The sequence below is a fragment of the Argiope bruennichi genome, chromosome 11 (assembly GCF_947563725.1).
Source record: "Argiope bruennichi chromosome 11, qqArgBrue1.1, whole genome shotgun sequence".
Lineage (NCBI taxonomy): Eukaryota > Metazoa > Arthropoda > Arachnida > Araneae > Araneidae > Argiope > Argiope bruennichi.
This window is the reverse complement of record NC_079161.1, coordinates 32,583,574-32,599,921: the sequence shown is the minus strand read 5'-3', so window position 1 is coordinate 32,599,921 and position 16,348 is coordinate 32,583,574. Positions and strand designations below refer to the sequence as shown.

At 31.1% G+C, this 16,348-nt stretch overlaps 1 protein-coding gene across 2 annotated transcripts in view; it reads left to right on the top strand.

Moving 5' to 3' along the window:
• The window catches only part of LOC129957563 (uncharacterized), a 37,592-nt gene extending 21,949 nt beyond the window's left edge, over positions 1-15,643 (top strand). Inside the window, exons 1-2 of one of the 2 annotated variants that reach the window (XM_056069927.1) lie at positions 6,547-6,645; positions 14,390-15,643. In XM_056069927.1, the coding sequence (XP_055925902.1) occupies positions 6,629-6,645; positions 14,390-14,753 (381 nt within the window). In that variant the 5' untranslated portion in view covers positions 6,547-6,628 and the 3' untranslated portion in view covers positions 14,754-15,643. Of the gene's footprint in view, positions 1-6,546; positions 6,646-14,389 lie in introns of those variants that run through there. The other variant, XM_056069926.1, reaches the window with a different exon arrangement.
• The last annotated feature ends 705 nt before the right edge of the window (positions 15,644-16,348 follow it).

Genomic DNA, 16,348 nt, shown 5'->3' with positions numbered 1-16,348 from the left:
TCCATGTCGAGAGTAATACCACTGGGCGTACTGGATCAGGGGTGATCGTTTTCTCATTCAAGTCTAAATTATGATCTGTGGATGAGTGAATGAAATGCATGAATGAAGTCCGCCCCGTAAAAAGGATTGTGGCATGTGTGTAACTAAGTCGTAGTCTTGGCCCTAGATGGCGCTACTGAAAAACAAGAGACGCAACCTTGGTTTAAAATCATTGACTTCTAAAGTCAGTGAGCTTGTCTATGACAAGTGACATTAGAAACAGCAACAACAACATGTAAAAGCGATAATTCAAAAAAAGCAATGACTGAAATATATCAAATTTGGCATGATTCTTTTTGACAACAAGTGCAGTTTTGGGTCAATTTAGGGTTTCTATCGGTTGAGAAAAACGCGTTTAAAACACAAATTTGATTTTCGGATACTATTAATCGCATGCCAAGGATTAATTGCCTAATAACTCGCCAAGGACGACACGATAGATTCAGTGAAAATGCTAAATTTACGCCTAAAGTTAATATTTCGGAACTATTGTAGGTCAGTGCTATTAAGGCGTTCTCTGAGAGGTAAATTTATTAGAGAGATGCGGAAAGCTTTGGGTTGACCGCTCCCTCTGGTTGAAAAAGTCTATTTTCTTGCTTTGTCGGTGAGGCATTTATCATTCTGTAGAATACTTAAAAAATAAGTAACATTTTAATCTTTTCATATATTTCCAGCGAATTTTTGGAGTTAAAACATACCTATGAAATACCTAAAGGTTTTATAAACTGCCTTGGCATTCTATAGAATACCGGCTATCATACATTGGTGGTAGAATATGTAAACAATAAACACTGAAGTTTATGACTGCGAAAGTTTTCAATTAACGATTTTAACCCTTTATAGTATGCTTCCCACCAAATTTATCAATCATTGTATGAATTTATGTAGGTTGGCATAAGTTCTGACAAATTTTTTTAGAAAGACAGAAACTTAGATGCTTCAGTTCTTTATTTTACACAAAATGATGTGTCTTGATTTGATACTTAATTATTAATTAATCAAATTAAATTTATCTAATAAGCTAAATGAATCCCTTTTCTTCTTCTAATTTCAAGCCTAAAAATATTTTAACATAATATGACTAGAAAGAAATGGCCCTTTAAAAGGTTAAAATAAGTCGCATGTACTTGTAATTCGTTAAGGAAAACCTATATTTGCGTAATAAGTCGTATTTTATATTAAAATGCGGGAAATATTGCCAGCATTATCTAAAAAGGCAATAAATATGTGAGGAGATTCATTACGTATGCTTCTTCCGTTTTATCTTCATAAAACAAGGACAGTGATACGACGCACTTCGTAATGCTATGAATAATAGATGTTGGTTGCATTGTTATCACTTTTCAAAAAGCGTGCAGCATATTAACGTCAAATGATCATTTCTGACACTGAAGTCTGTTTATACAAAGATGAATGTTTGCTTGTATTTTTTTTAATTCAAATTTACAGCTTTTGATCCGATCTTAATGCAATTTGTGACATGTGATCTTCAAGACAAAGGGAAGGTCGTTGTCAACTTTTCAAAGTTCATTAATTATTAAAAATATAAGTTAAATGGGAATTAAATTTTATGTGTTTTGACAGCGATATCTTCCGAAAATAAAAAGCGTCTTCTATACTTATATAAAGCTCAATGTGTGTGTGTGTGTGTTTCAAACGATTCTGTTTATTTTCTTAATGTTTGATGCATTTAAAATTAAACATTGTTAATGAATCGATCTTTCAGATTCATTCTGAAGTACTTTTGAATTAAAATAACACAGAATAAAGGAAATTAAAAATGTCTAATCTGCATACCGTTGCTCCAACTGGCGTAGAAAAATTCACGCATTTGCGTTAACGTAATTGGCGTTGAAAATTCACGCATGCGCATTGTGTTCTGATTGTTGTGACTGATTGCGGACTTGATTTAAATTATTTTTAGGTTAGTTGCATGCTTTTGTAATTAAATTATATGTTATATATTTTTTGTATATGCTTATAGTTTTAAGTAAATCGTTTTTTAAGTAGTTTTTTCTTAACCTGTTTTCAACCGATTGTTTTAAACGATTCGTTTTATTTTCTTAGTGTTTGATGCATTTAAAATTAACCATTGTTCATTAATCGATCTGGTCATAATGAATCTAAGAAAATTTTGTTGACCAACTCTTGAGATATTACATAAATTTAAAAAGATATTCTTTAGTGCCCATAAAGTTTAAACGCTCAGTGACTCAGTGACATTTCAGTAATCATATTATAAAGGAAAATGCTTTGTTTCAGTAAAAAATATTATTACATTAATTGCAGATTAATCCTTTCCACTTTAGTTTAAAGCATAAATTCTACAGGAGCTAACAGAAAATGAGAGAGATACATATTACGTTATGACTGAAGGTCTTTATAATATTATGAGGGAATTATATGACTATCAAAATTTGAAGTTTTAAAATATTTTGATGAAGAAGCTATTAAAGTAGGAATTGCATAAAATATTTAATTATTAAAATGTTAACCAACATTAAGATTGGCGAACCGGCTGATCGCCAAAGGCGGATAGTTTAAAATAACGCTCAAAATCTAGGAAAAATTGCCCACTAAATTGGTATTATTAAAAAGTCATTTTTTTTAAATTCAAAAAATATACGATGCACATTTCCATTCACTAAAGTATATATGTGCCAAATTTGGTCAAGCGGAGTGTCCTGTGGAATTCCAGAATAAAATGACATGCATTTTTCTTTATATTAGTAGAGTTTCCGTTTCTTTAATCTACAAAAGTAACCCTTCATTGTATTTTAATTGAATCAATCACAAGAATATATATTATTGACAAAATTCTTCCCAGATGATTGATACTAAAATTTGACACAAGACTACAGTTTTAGTCATAAGATAACACAACTAATTTCATTGATGTAAGTCATTGGCGTTTATGAGTTATGAATTTACAAGCAGGAAAAAGGACAGATGGATGCTCGTTTGACGGATTTGTTTCAAAATGTAATACGTATGTATCTATATTTTAAATAGTAACCTGTGTACCAAATTTTGTCTGTCTAGCTCTTTGAGTTTTGTAGACACGTGAATTTAGATTGACAAAATGACACATGAATTTAGATTCAACGGTTTTCTGCAAGAAAAATCATTTGGCTCAAAACTTTTAAATTTAGGATGAAGTTATTTCTTGAATAATAGATGTTCAGAAAGAAAATAGTTTCAAACCTTTAATTGTTTTAATGAAAAAAATAATGTCAACAATTTTCCACAATAATTTAGAAGCACTTTATTACACAAAACCCATTTTATCTCCACATTGAAATTTTAAAAAATACTACTAATAATAAGTTTTTAATGATTTCCAATTTCATTTCAGCACAACTCTTTGAATTTTAATAATGTTTTTTAAAAAAATATTTTGAAGTATATTTTAAACAATACTTTTCATTGTTTTAGATTCTGAATTTATATTCAGTCTTTGCAACGATTTTAAATACTTTTTTTGCATGTGTGCATTTTTTTTCTTTCTGCAGAATAATTAACCTCGTTTTTTAGAATTAAAATAAAGATAAACGAATCAGCCTATCATGTTAGAATGTTTTGAATAGAAATTCGAATTTTATGAAAAAGGTTTTTGATATTGTTTTGGATCAAAAATATATCTCGAATTTGAATTTAATGTATCGAACTTTTGTTTTATTTATTTTCAATGAATACATCATGTTGAAATAAAGATCAATCACAATAATTTTTTAATTAAATGTAATTCTTTTTTGCTTTATTTAAAATTTAAATTGAATGTGTTAATTACATTTTTTTTCATATTTTTTAAATAATGTGTTTCATTAAGTTTTTATTTCTTGCTATTTGGAAAAAAAACTAAACTATATAATTAACAAAGAAATAAACCTTCCTTAAATCGGTTATTCGAAAGAACTTTTCCTGGCCATTTTCATTAGAAAAAATATGAAACACACAAAATCCAGTCATTCGTCAATTTTCAACACCACTTAATCTTAATCTAGAATAATTCAATAATAACCCATAATAATTTAAAATATATTCTATATCTTTGTAAATCAAATCTATACACTGATACATTTAATCGCTTTTAAATAGAACACGATCTGCCAGAAGTATATCCGTTTCCCAGAATGGTGAAATATCGAACATGCCCATTTCCGGGAATCAAGCGTACCTGTCATCGTGACCTTGATGAGAAACAATTCAAACGGCCGGAAGTGTTGCCTTCCTCCCCTCAACCTTAGAAATAATTGTTTATTCATTATCGGGATTATTTCAGTTTTCAATAACATCCCATTTCGACAGCTGAGTTTATATCCGAATCATTATCGTAAACATTGCAAGTCTGTTTAGAAACAAAGAGGCGACGTGAGACGGATTTTTTCTTATAGAAGGTTCGGGAAAATGATTTTACACATTTTGAGTTTTGATAGCTTAGAGAAACGAGACGAAAAAGATTTTCTTGCACAATTTTATTTAACTTGATTAGTTTCATGTCTCGAAAATTGTAGGTTTTTACTTATCTCCTAGTTTGTACACTTGCACAAATTTCGTACTCTTGTGTGTTCTGTTAATGATAATTGTATTATTTTCTGTAATAGTTGAACACTACAGTTCAAATTTAATGCTAGAGTTTGTCATAAAAATAAAACGTGAACTTGAACATAAACAGTGAAGGCATAGCGGCAAAGGCATAGCATAAACATAGCGGCAAAGGTTGTTATCCCATAGGAGCAAAAAAAGTTACAGTTAATGGATATCAAAATACTCGAAGGTTTGAATAAAGATGCTTAGATGATGTTTGCTTGCGAGAGCTTGAGACGAAAGAAAGGCAAAAGAAATGTTCGGCTGTTCGATGTTGAGTTTTTTCCCAAGGCGTTTCTCTGTAGAATGTATATTTTGAACGGTTTAACAAGATGTGGGAAATGTTGTCTTCGTTGCATTTGATGCACAAGGGGTTGTCTGAGAGATTGAACCTGTGAAGAAGACTCGGAGTAATGATCATTTTACAAATCACCCATGCAATAAGTTTATCTTGAACCCTACTTCTAGTCCAATTAGCGATGGTGCTGATGTCTGGGAAATCTCCGATCAAAGCTAGATATTTGCTCCTGTGATAATTATCTGAGGCGATTTGGGTAGAGTTCTTTCTCAGATTGGAATTCATATCCTCCAGAGGAAAAATAAAACGTGTTATTCCATGAAAAATATAGACATTGATTTATAAAAGAACGGTGGCACGTGCGACTCAACGATAAGCTGTTGCCAGTTTTTCACAACTTAATATAGTTCTGATTACAATTATATTGCATCGATATGTCACAATAATATTCCATTTTAATGCTTTTAAATTTTGAATATCCTTCAATTTATTTATTTTAATAAAATTTGCTTCTATATGTTTGAAATTAAAAAGAAGTGAACATATGAAAAATTTATTTCAAGCTCCCAATAACATTAATAATTATGAATTAAAAAGTGTCAAATAGATAAAAATGAAAATAAAAAAATTGAATGAAATTTCGAGCTTCGAAACATTGAAGCATGATAATATTTTAAGTTTCTTCTTCTATCTATATTTTATTTTTTAATTTAATATATTTTATATAATATCTGTCTGCGAGATATTATATAAATATAGAATTTTTGCATTTATAATTAAATTTCATGTATCGTGACATTACAGCTTGACTGATCACAACTTATGAGTTGAATTGAAAAATATGCATTGATATACAGACTGAATTTAATTAAAATATAAGTGTTTTTTAGAACACAATTTCAAAGAAAATATTCGGAAAAACGTGACATCATTTTGTACATACATTATTTAGATAATGAAAATTGATTTAATGAGAAATAAATTCACATTTTTACCATCTGAAGCAAAGATAGTGTAACAGGCTGTAGTTAGTTCTGTAAAATTATTGCAAAAATTTTAAAGCAAAGGAAAATTTTAAAGCAATTAAAGCAAAGGAACATTTAACATGATTGATTAATATTTAATGAACATTTTAACACAAAAATATTTTTAAAAGGTTATATTTACTTTTAAATTTGCATTTTTTTATTCGCAACGTAAAATATTTGAATAAAAAAATGTGAACAATAAAACCGGGCTTTAGGTTTAGGTTTCAGTTATATTAACGTCCCGTTTGAAGCGACGCTAGGGTTATTTTGGGACGGGCCTTGTAATTTTGAACCATGGTCAGATGACGAGGACGACACCTGAGCTGGCACCCCCCTCTCCACACCAGCGGGAGGACGTTTGGTCATGACGGATTTAACGTGCAACGGACCCACTTACACGACGGTTCTTCGGTGGAGTCGGGTCTCGAACCTGAAACCCTCCGGTTCCGAAGCCGAGACCTTACCAACAGGCCACCGCGACCCCAACAGGGTTTTAAAATATGTGTGCAAATTTTCATTCATTTGGTGTTATACCTTGTAATTTTTATATGTGTTATTAATTCTCTAAATGTGGATAATTTAAACCGATTTCAGGGGCAGTTCTCACAAATAATGTGTTACCCAATCTATACTGCAGTTTCCAGAATAGTCTCGGTACAACACGTTCAAAGGAAAAATGTTGAACATTATTTTGTAAGTTAAATTATGAAATAAAAATAAATTAAAGAATAACCAAAGTAAGAAGTCTTTCCAAAAACTTTTTCCAGTTCTCCTTAATAAATGTGCTTTTCCACTTCATAAAACTATAAACCTTGGTCAAATTCGTGAACACCACGCGTGTTTAGATTTTCATTTTCCCAGTCCTACATAGAAGAATTGTATGTTTCTTTGTAAAATATATCTGGATTGGCAAACCATAGTTGCAAAAGATCAATTTTTCGCGTAAATATAATGTTCTATTATTGGCGCGGAGTTTTTTTTTAGTGATTAAACGCTCCCTTATGATTAATTTAAATTGCTAGAAATCAAATATGTGTTTTAGACATCTTTTTCCTACCAAATGAAACCAAAATTTAACAAACACCTACAATAATTGTCAGAAGATCATATACTAAATTTCATTTATTTAATTCAAGTCGTTTTGTAGTTTTTGCTTTCATATTCATGCGAAAGTACAGACGCTCAATCTTTTGAACATTTTTGGTTCAAAATATGTTATGACTCTACACTGTACATGCTGGAGCCAAGAAACAAATTTTATTCATCTAACTCTCTTCGTTTTGTACTTACCTGTTAACTTATATTTGGACAGTCAGACAGACATATATAATTCCCAAAATGTGTTCATCGGACTCAAAGAGGGTTTGAAACGCAGACATTCGTCAAAATCTTAAGAGCGATTTTTTTTTTTTTTTTTTTTTTTTTTTTTTACAATTACAATATTTTCTCTTCTTATATGAGAAAGTAATAAATAGTCTAAGTTGGAAATTCAGCCAATGAAACGAAAACGAAAATATAGATAGACAGACGATCAACCCTTTGTCAAATTTGATTCAAATTTGGAGAAAGATGCACTTTAGATGACAAATCTGTGTCGATATTTGATTCTATCTTGTTCTTTACATTTTGTAATTGTCGTGTTCATTTGTTCTAGGACAGCCAGACAGACAAACTTATAGTGAATGGAATGTTTCACATTTTCATAGACATCTACAAATGTAGTTTTATGATTGCATGCCAAATTTCAACCATCTAGCCAATTTTTAGTTTTCATGCTGCATACAAAAAGTCACGAACAGCCATAATTTCACCGAATTGAATGAACACCCAGGGGAAATGAAGATGAGATGTTTCCGGAATGGTGGTTGGATCTCGCCACCCTGGAGAGTACACAAAAAGGTGGAGGATTTGTCTCCTCCCATCGATGACGGCACGTACGTCCTTCGGAAGGGTTGTACCGTGGCCGGTAATGGCCCTTAGGACTCAACTATAATTCCCTCTAATTTTGCTATCGCGGCGGTCCGGTTATTCAGTTTTCTTTACTTTTGTGCCTTCGGGCGGGTCGGAGAGTCAGTGATATGACTATACATACTTCCTCTAGATGAGGATGAATTTCATTCAAAAATGTTTAATGATAATGGCCCTTAGGACTCAACCACAGTTCCCGCCAGTGTTGCTGTTGCGGCGGTCCGGTCATTCAATATTTTTATTCATGTGCCTTCAGGCGGGTCAGAGAGTTAGTGATATGACTTTCCGAATTGAATGGATATATTTTCGGAATACCTTTACAAAAATTTACTTACTTACGCAAAATTTCGAGTTAAGATTTTTATTTATTTATTGATGATCATATATTAGAAAGGAACAATTTTTCAAAACATTCTAAAGTACAGACAGTTAGATTTTGAGCTATCCAAATCGGCACATACTTACTTCTTGGAAGCAATATTCATTAAGAAAATTTTTTTTTTATTTCAAAATTTGAATCAGAATTCTGCTTAAAAGACATTTTAACATTAACCTTAATAATTTCAAACCATATTTATTCACAAAAACTATTTCTAAATTCAAGAATAAAAATTTCGGTATTGCCCTTTTTCCATATAATTTTTTCTTACTTTATGAATTTTTACTTTCTTGTATACGCAGTATAGAGAAACTATTCTAATCGAACGCGAAATTTTAATGAATCTCCACGTTTTAGACTCCACGGAATTCGGAAAACACATTTTTGAAAAATGTCCGACAAAGATAATTTAAAAACGCTTTGGGCTGCACAGTTGAAATTTGGTGTACGGTCTTTTTACCTAATTTGTAGATTTCTATCAAATTTTTAGTAAAATCTGTTCAGAGAAATTCCGTCTGCCCGGCTATTCAAATATAAGTTAACACGATACTTACGAAACTAAGAGAGCTAGATAGATAAGATTCGGTACACAGATTTAACATCTATTGTGTAGACACCTGACAAACTTTCAGCTAAATCCAACTACGGCTTGACTGTCAGTGATTTGTACTTTCAGAAACATGGAAACTCGATAATTCAAAATCGCAATGATTTAAATATATCAAATTTGGTATGAGATTTGGTTATGCTACAAGTGTAGTTGTGTGTCAGATTTTTGTTTCGATCGGTTGGGAAAAATATGTGTATAATAAATTCGATTTTTGGATAATATTAACGCATTTCCGGTATTAATCGCCAAAGATAACACGATGGATTCAGCAAAAATGGTAAATTCACGCCAAAGGTTAATATTTTGTAACTATTTCACGCCAATATCATTTAAGCTGTTCTCTGGCATGACAAATTTATTAGGGAATATGCGAGAAAGTTTTGGGATGACAACTCCCATTGGTTTCTTATAATTTTTTTCTTACTACTTTATGAATTTTTTAAATTTAATTTACATTAATATTTTTCACTATTTCAGTTATTGTATTCATAATGACCGCTTTGGGGCGATATTTATTTCATTTTATTAGCTGCAGCGTAATCAAAAGTAAAATTTAAAAATAAAATAAGAATAGCCACACAAAAAATTAAGCCTAAAACTTTATCACCTATGATGCATAAAAGTTCGAGTCTTCTTTAAATTTCTCATTTCTCTAAGAATCAAGAACTACTATTTATTTTCAAATTATTACTGTACTAGCCGCCTTTGGCGACCAGCCGGTTCGCCAGTATTACCGCTCGCTACAATTTTCAATTAAATATTTTAAGTAACTGGTCTCTTAATAGATTCTCACACAAAACATTTTTAATCTTCAAATTTTGATATTCATACCAAACTTATACTGTTGTTTAGATCGTTTCGTTCAATTTAATATATATATTTTCCTAATGTGTTGTCATTTCCGATAAAACTTCAACTTTAATTTAAAGTGGAAATGCTGAAATTGCAATTTGTATAAAGATATTTTTAATGAAACCAAGCTTTTTATTTTATTTATCATTTTTATTGTTATTTTTTTATTATTATTATTGAATATGAGTATTGCAAACGGAATCGCTCGGTATTTAAGTCTTATGTGAACTACAAAATATTTTTCATAATTTATGTAATATCTCAAACAATAATTCAACAAAAAGTTCTCAGATTCAGCATAAAATTCAGTTTTTAGTTTTGCTTTCAAAAGGATTGAAATGAAATCAATAAAAATATTTTGTTCCGGCCTATAAATATATTTAAAAAATTATGAAGTCTAAATTTAATGCAGTAAGGTATCAGATTCTGAGAAATATTCTGGACACACCAAATTTTAAATAAATGAATGAATGTTTCTATTTTCAACGATCAACTAAGACTTATTTATGAAGTTTTGAATGTTAAAAATTTAGAAAAACTCAAAATTTTCATAATCTTAGGCCAATTAATCTTGAGAAATCTGCGCGCTGATTGGCGTATTTTCTTTGAAACGATCGATGGAAAATCTAAAATTATCCTTTTTTTATTAAATAGTGATATTCAAATTTTCATAAATCAGTCAGTTTAAGTGATTGATTTAGTTGATTGGAAATTAACTCTTTTTATTTAAAATATTAGTGTTTCAAGAACATTTTGTTATTCGTGATTTCCACAGCAGAAGCTTTATGTAAAATCAAATATTCGTTATTTATGAGAGCATTTATTGAATCAAGTTACATAAAATATAATCATTTTCCATTTAGACCATTTTAGCAGATTTGTGTCTTACTAAAGGTTTACAAATTAGCTGTGTGGCCCTGATTTGAATGGATATCCTGTTCATACTAAGCAAAACTTGACTTAAAATAAAACTGATTTATTGGATTAATAATATAGAGAGTGTAAAAGATCATAAAATAATTTTTCTTGAATTTATTTTTTAAAAAAATAATATTTCATATTTGTTTCATTTCCTACAGACACGTGCCGAAAATTATATTTTTGCAGATTTCATTTCCAAAAAGATTTAATTTATTTTTAGTTGGAGCTTTAATCAATGTGATGGCAACACTTTGAAAAAAGCTAATTTTTTCCCATGAATGCGAAACGTGCTCGTGCAGCTTAAATTTTATTTTTATTTTGTACGAAAAAAATTGTTGAAAAATATAGTTAAAATATTTATTTAAAAATTCATTAAAAATAGAAATTTAATTTTAAGGTTAAAACATTAGTATCATTTAAAAGATAAATTTTTGATCGTTAACTTCATGTAAAAAAATTTTAAAAAATAACCCCCAGGTGCACATTCCCGGCCTCCAAGGTATACATGTGCCAAATTTGGTAGCTGTAGGTTAAATGGTCTGGCCTGTAGAGCGCCAACACACACACACACACATTGAGCTTTATTATAAGTATAGATAATTCAACAATTTCGAATTTATTATTTTTTATCACTAATATCAGCATACGTTAATAAAGGAAAATAAATACCGTTTTAGTGGAATCGATCATATCACTGCTGAGCAATTTCCTAGGTTATTTATTGTTTTGCATAGGCGTTGGTCAAACAAAAGCTTTATCACAACCTCAAACAATAGCTTTTGGAAAAGGAATCAATCCACGTGATGAAACAATTACTTGAACGTGTTCTAAAGAGCAGTGACAGAAAGAAGGCACCTTGGGTTTATATTTGTTTCTGTCGGAAAAACAACTGTTTAAACTCGCTGCTGGTTCTGGGAGTCGTTGAAGTTAAGTGTTCATTGAAATCTCAAAGAAAATTTATTACAGGATAATGAAAAATTCCTTTAGAAGAAATTTCTAGATATTATACCTGTCTTATTGTTGTTTAGAAAGTTCTTGGAACTGTTTCTTTGACGCGTTTTACGTATTCTTTGGCGATCTTCAAAATGATTTTTTGGGTAGATTGTGATTAATTCCTCGGTTATAAAGGAGAGCACGGTTGTGATTTGATCCAGGTATGATCCCAATTCAGGATTATTTTCCCTCAAGGTTAGGAGAAAAATTCCTGGAAATATTTCTTTACACGAGTTTTATGTATTCTTTGGCGATCTTTAAATGATTTTTATAATAGATAGTGATTTATTCTTCGGTTATAAAGGACAGCCATGATATGAATTTGATCCAGGAACGATTCGAATTCCGGAATTTTTTCCCTCAAGTTTTGGAAAAAAATTCCTGGAATATTTCTTAGATGCATTTTCTTTGACGATCTTAAATATAATTTTTAGGGTGGTAATTCATTATTCGGCATAATGGATTGTCATGTTATGATTTTGATCCAGGTGGGATCCGATTAACGAATTTTTTCCCTCAAATTTTAGAAAAAAATTCCTGGAAATATTTCTTTACACGAGTTTTATGTATTCTTTGGCGATCTTTTAAATGATTTTTATAATAGATAGTGATTCATTCTTCGGTTATAAAAGACAGCCACGATATGAATTTGATCCAGGAACGATTCGAATTCCGGAATTTTTTCCCTCAAGTTTTGGAAAAAACATTCCTGGAAATATTTCTTCGACGCATTTTCTTTGATGATCTTAAATATAATTTTTAGGGTGGTAATTCATTATTCGACATAAAGGGTTGTCATGTTATGATTTTGATCCAGGTACAATCCGAATAACGAATTTTTATTTTTTCCCTAGAAATATTGTTTTGACGCATTTTCTTTGCCGATCTTAAATATAATTTTTTGGGTGGTAATTCTATATTCAGTATAAAGGATTGTCAGGTTGTGATTTTGATGTAGGTATGATCCAAATTCCTGATTTTTTCCCCCTTTCCTTCAAGTTTTAGAGATAAATTCTTGAAACATTTCATGTATTCTTGAAACATATTATGTATTCTCTTAAATACAATTTTCAGCGTGGTAACTCATTCTTCGGTATAAAAGATTGTCAGATTGTGATTTTGGTGCAGGTACGATTCAAATTCCTGATTCCCCCCCCCCCTTCCCTTCAGCTTTTAGAGGTAAATTCTTGAAAATGTTTCTTCGACATATTTTATGTATTCTTTTGATAATGTTAGAGGGGAATCGAGACATAGTTTTAGAAACCCAGACCAGAGCCCAGTTTTTCGATCTGAACTTCTTGCTGTTAACAAAGCTTTGGCCCTCGCTTTGGAGACTGATAATTTCCAAATTTGGATCCTCACAGACAGCAAGAACTCAATACAATATTTAAAGGACTGGCCACACATTCATGATAAGTTGGGCAAAGACATTATCTCCAAATTAACTACATTCGCAAGGACCGGATCAGTGAGCATACAGTGAATGCCTTCTCATGTGGGCATTTACGGAAATGAAATTGCAGACGCTCTGGTCAAGGAATGAAGCCTAAGTCTCAATCCCCGCTCTTCTAGATTGCAGGCCACAGAGATCCATCCTTGTTTAAACTAAGAACTAAAAAGAAATGGAGGATTCCCCCAGAGCTTGACTGGTGTGCCAGTTGGTGTCCAGGCTTGTCTCTGGCATGCACCAGTTTAAGGAGTGTTTAAACGCTCTTATTAAGGTTAAGGTCTGACCATATAAAAAGTATTTTCTTCATCAGAAGCCAAAAGATGTATACCCCTTGCCACTGCTTGGCCGACGCTTCTCCCCCTCATATAATTGAATGTATTGGCGCCTCTGTGAGGCAGCTGGTGAATGAGAGGGAGTCAGTTTATAATCTTATCATGCGATTCGATCTTTTGGACTTGGCTTTGAATTGGTTTTCAATCCAAGGGGTATAAGAAACAACAACATTCTTTGACGATCTTAAATATAATTTTTAGGGTAGTAACTCCTTTTTTGGTATAAAGGATTGTCAGGTTGTGATTTTGGTGCAGGTACTATCTGAATTTCTGATTTGCTTTTCTCATGTTTTAGAAAAAAGTTTCTTGGGAAAAATTTTGGAAAAGATATTCCTGGACATGTTTTTAACGCATTTTATGTGTTCTTTGGCGATCTTAAAATAATTTTTAGGATAATAACTCATTCTTTAATATAAATTATTGCCAGTTTGTGATTTTAGTCCAGGTACGACCCGAATCACTGGGGTGTTTTTTCTTGAATTTTTATCGAGTTAGAATTTTAAATAAGTTCTTTTTTTTCCTCAAAATCTCGAGTATTTTGATGATTACTATACTTTTCTCTGTATTACGTATACGAGAAAGTAATAAAGATTTGTAACTGTTCATATTATTAATGCCTCCCTTAATTGAAAACAAAAACTATTAAGTTAAGAAAGGAGATCACGAAATATATACTTTAAATATCTTTGTAAATAAAACTCTAATCAAGTTCCGAAAATTAAGGATATAATTCGATTTTAGAAGCAGTGATTTGAAAGTTAATGGCAATGATAAATAATTTGGCCAATTTTTGGATACTATGTTCCCATACAAAATTTATGTCCTGTGTGTGTATAAACAAATGTCCATTTAACCTTTCTCAACTTTATAAAATCATATTTCAAATGATAATACTAACCTTATATTTGATACATTCTTTTGTTCTTTTACAGCAACCAATGCAAGCGGCGTAGAATGCAGAAAAAAGATATACGAAAACAGGACATCAAAAGACCACCTTCCATTTCCCTCATTATAGAGCCAGACACCAAACCACACTCTAATGGAACTGTAAAATCAGCAGACTTTACCATCTCGCCACCCAAGCAGTTCTTACCTGCTTCTAATTCATCAGTGTCTTCAAAGGACTCCACTGATTCCACAAAGAGTCTGCTGCCCACCAAAGACACCCTTTCGTCATCCAGTTGTCTGGTTTTGCCTTCCATCACAGTGAACTACGATAGACGAGCAAATGCACATTCAGTGATTCCTACGATATATATCAGTTCTACATGCACATCTTCATCAAAGGCATGAGGAGTTGAAAATATCCCTAACTTACTAGTCTTGAAAATGATTGATCAATATCTTCAAAGGATTCCAATCATTCCACTAAGAGCCTGCTCTACAGCAAATCATTTTTTCACCATCAAATGGCCGGTTTTGTATACCATTACTGTGATGCCAGTGTAAATTCAGTGATTCTCATAATAGTCATCAGCTCTTCATATACATCTTCACAAATGTTCTAACATGTAGAAAATATCCTTCATCAGTGTACTAATCTTAAGATTGACTCATCATTATCATCAAAGGGGCCATCTTTTCCCCCAAGGAGCTTTGGAGCTCTTTTTCATTTTGATGGTTTAGTCACAATAAACTATGACAGATAAAGAAGAGCAGATTCAGTGATAACTAAATATATATCAGCTTTACTTGTACGTCTTCATCAAATACATGTGGAATTGAAAATATCCTCCATAAATTTACTAAACTTTAGACAGTATTAAACAACAATCTATCCTGTAGATGAATGTTTGGTAATGTGAACTCTTAAGAAGATGTTTGGCAAAACATGAGTTATATTAAAGTAATTACTTTTCTACCAAACATATTAATGTTGGCATGGCATATTGGAAATGTTATGAATTATTAATTATGATTTTGACATAAAGTCAATAAGAGAGTTTTAGTAAAAATAAAAAAGTCAAACTTAAGATTAGTTTTTGTTCGCCAAGTTAGGATTTTTTAAGCTAAAATTTCGCCAAATTTAATACTGCCAATTTTTATTAAACTTAAAAGACGTTCCTTACTATGTAAACATCATCCAAGATGGCGAAGTTTTGAAAGGTTAGCACGATTTTGTTATGTTTGGCGAGAAACCGGACACTAATTTTAAGTCTTTTCGACAAAAAAAAAAAAAAAAAAAAAAAAAAAAGCGTCAGCACGAAGATAATCTTGAATAGATTTGCAATGTAATAAGAAATCATCTGAGCTATTCCAATGTCGAAAGATGTAAATAACGTATCAGTTTTTAGGTATAGCATTTTAGCATTACTTTTAGCATAGATTTGCTGTTTATTAATCCATAAATCATCTTTATTAAATCAACCGATATCTATAAAATTGTGAGTCAAAATCATACATGTAATTATCGTATCTGGTAAAACTATAAAACAGGGTGTAGGTTTTTTTACCAAAAACTTTAAAGTCGTGTTGACCCTCCCAAAACCCTTCAAAAGTTCGCCATCTTGTATGCCCAAATTATCGTCAGAATGACGTCACTAGCAGATAATTTAAATCACCTGTTAACAAATTATGTCTTGTTTCTATGAAATAGAGAAAATGTTTGTTGTGCAAAAGTATCAATATTCTAAAATACCTTATTTTATTTGGAACGTCAATCTTTCTTCACAAAATTTTATTTTTAAAAAAATGGCTGAAATCTACTTTAATGTGCAGCTTCAATTTGTCGCCAAAATAAATTCAAATTAGAAAGTAGAGTATTTCTTTGAGCAGTCCTATCCAAAGTATTGTTTAACTTCTCATCATAACATCTTGATTTTTGAATTTAGCGGTATGGCATTGTTATCTTCTTTGGCGATGTGAAGAGTTACATTACAATAGATTTC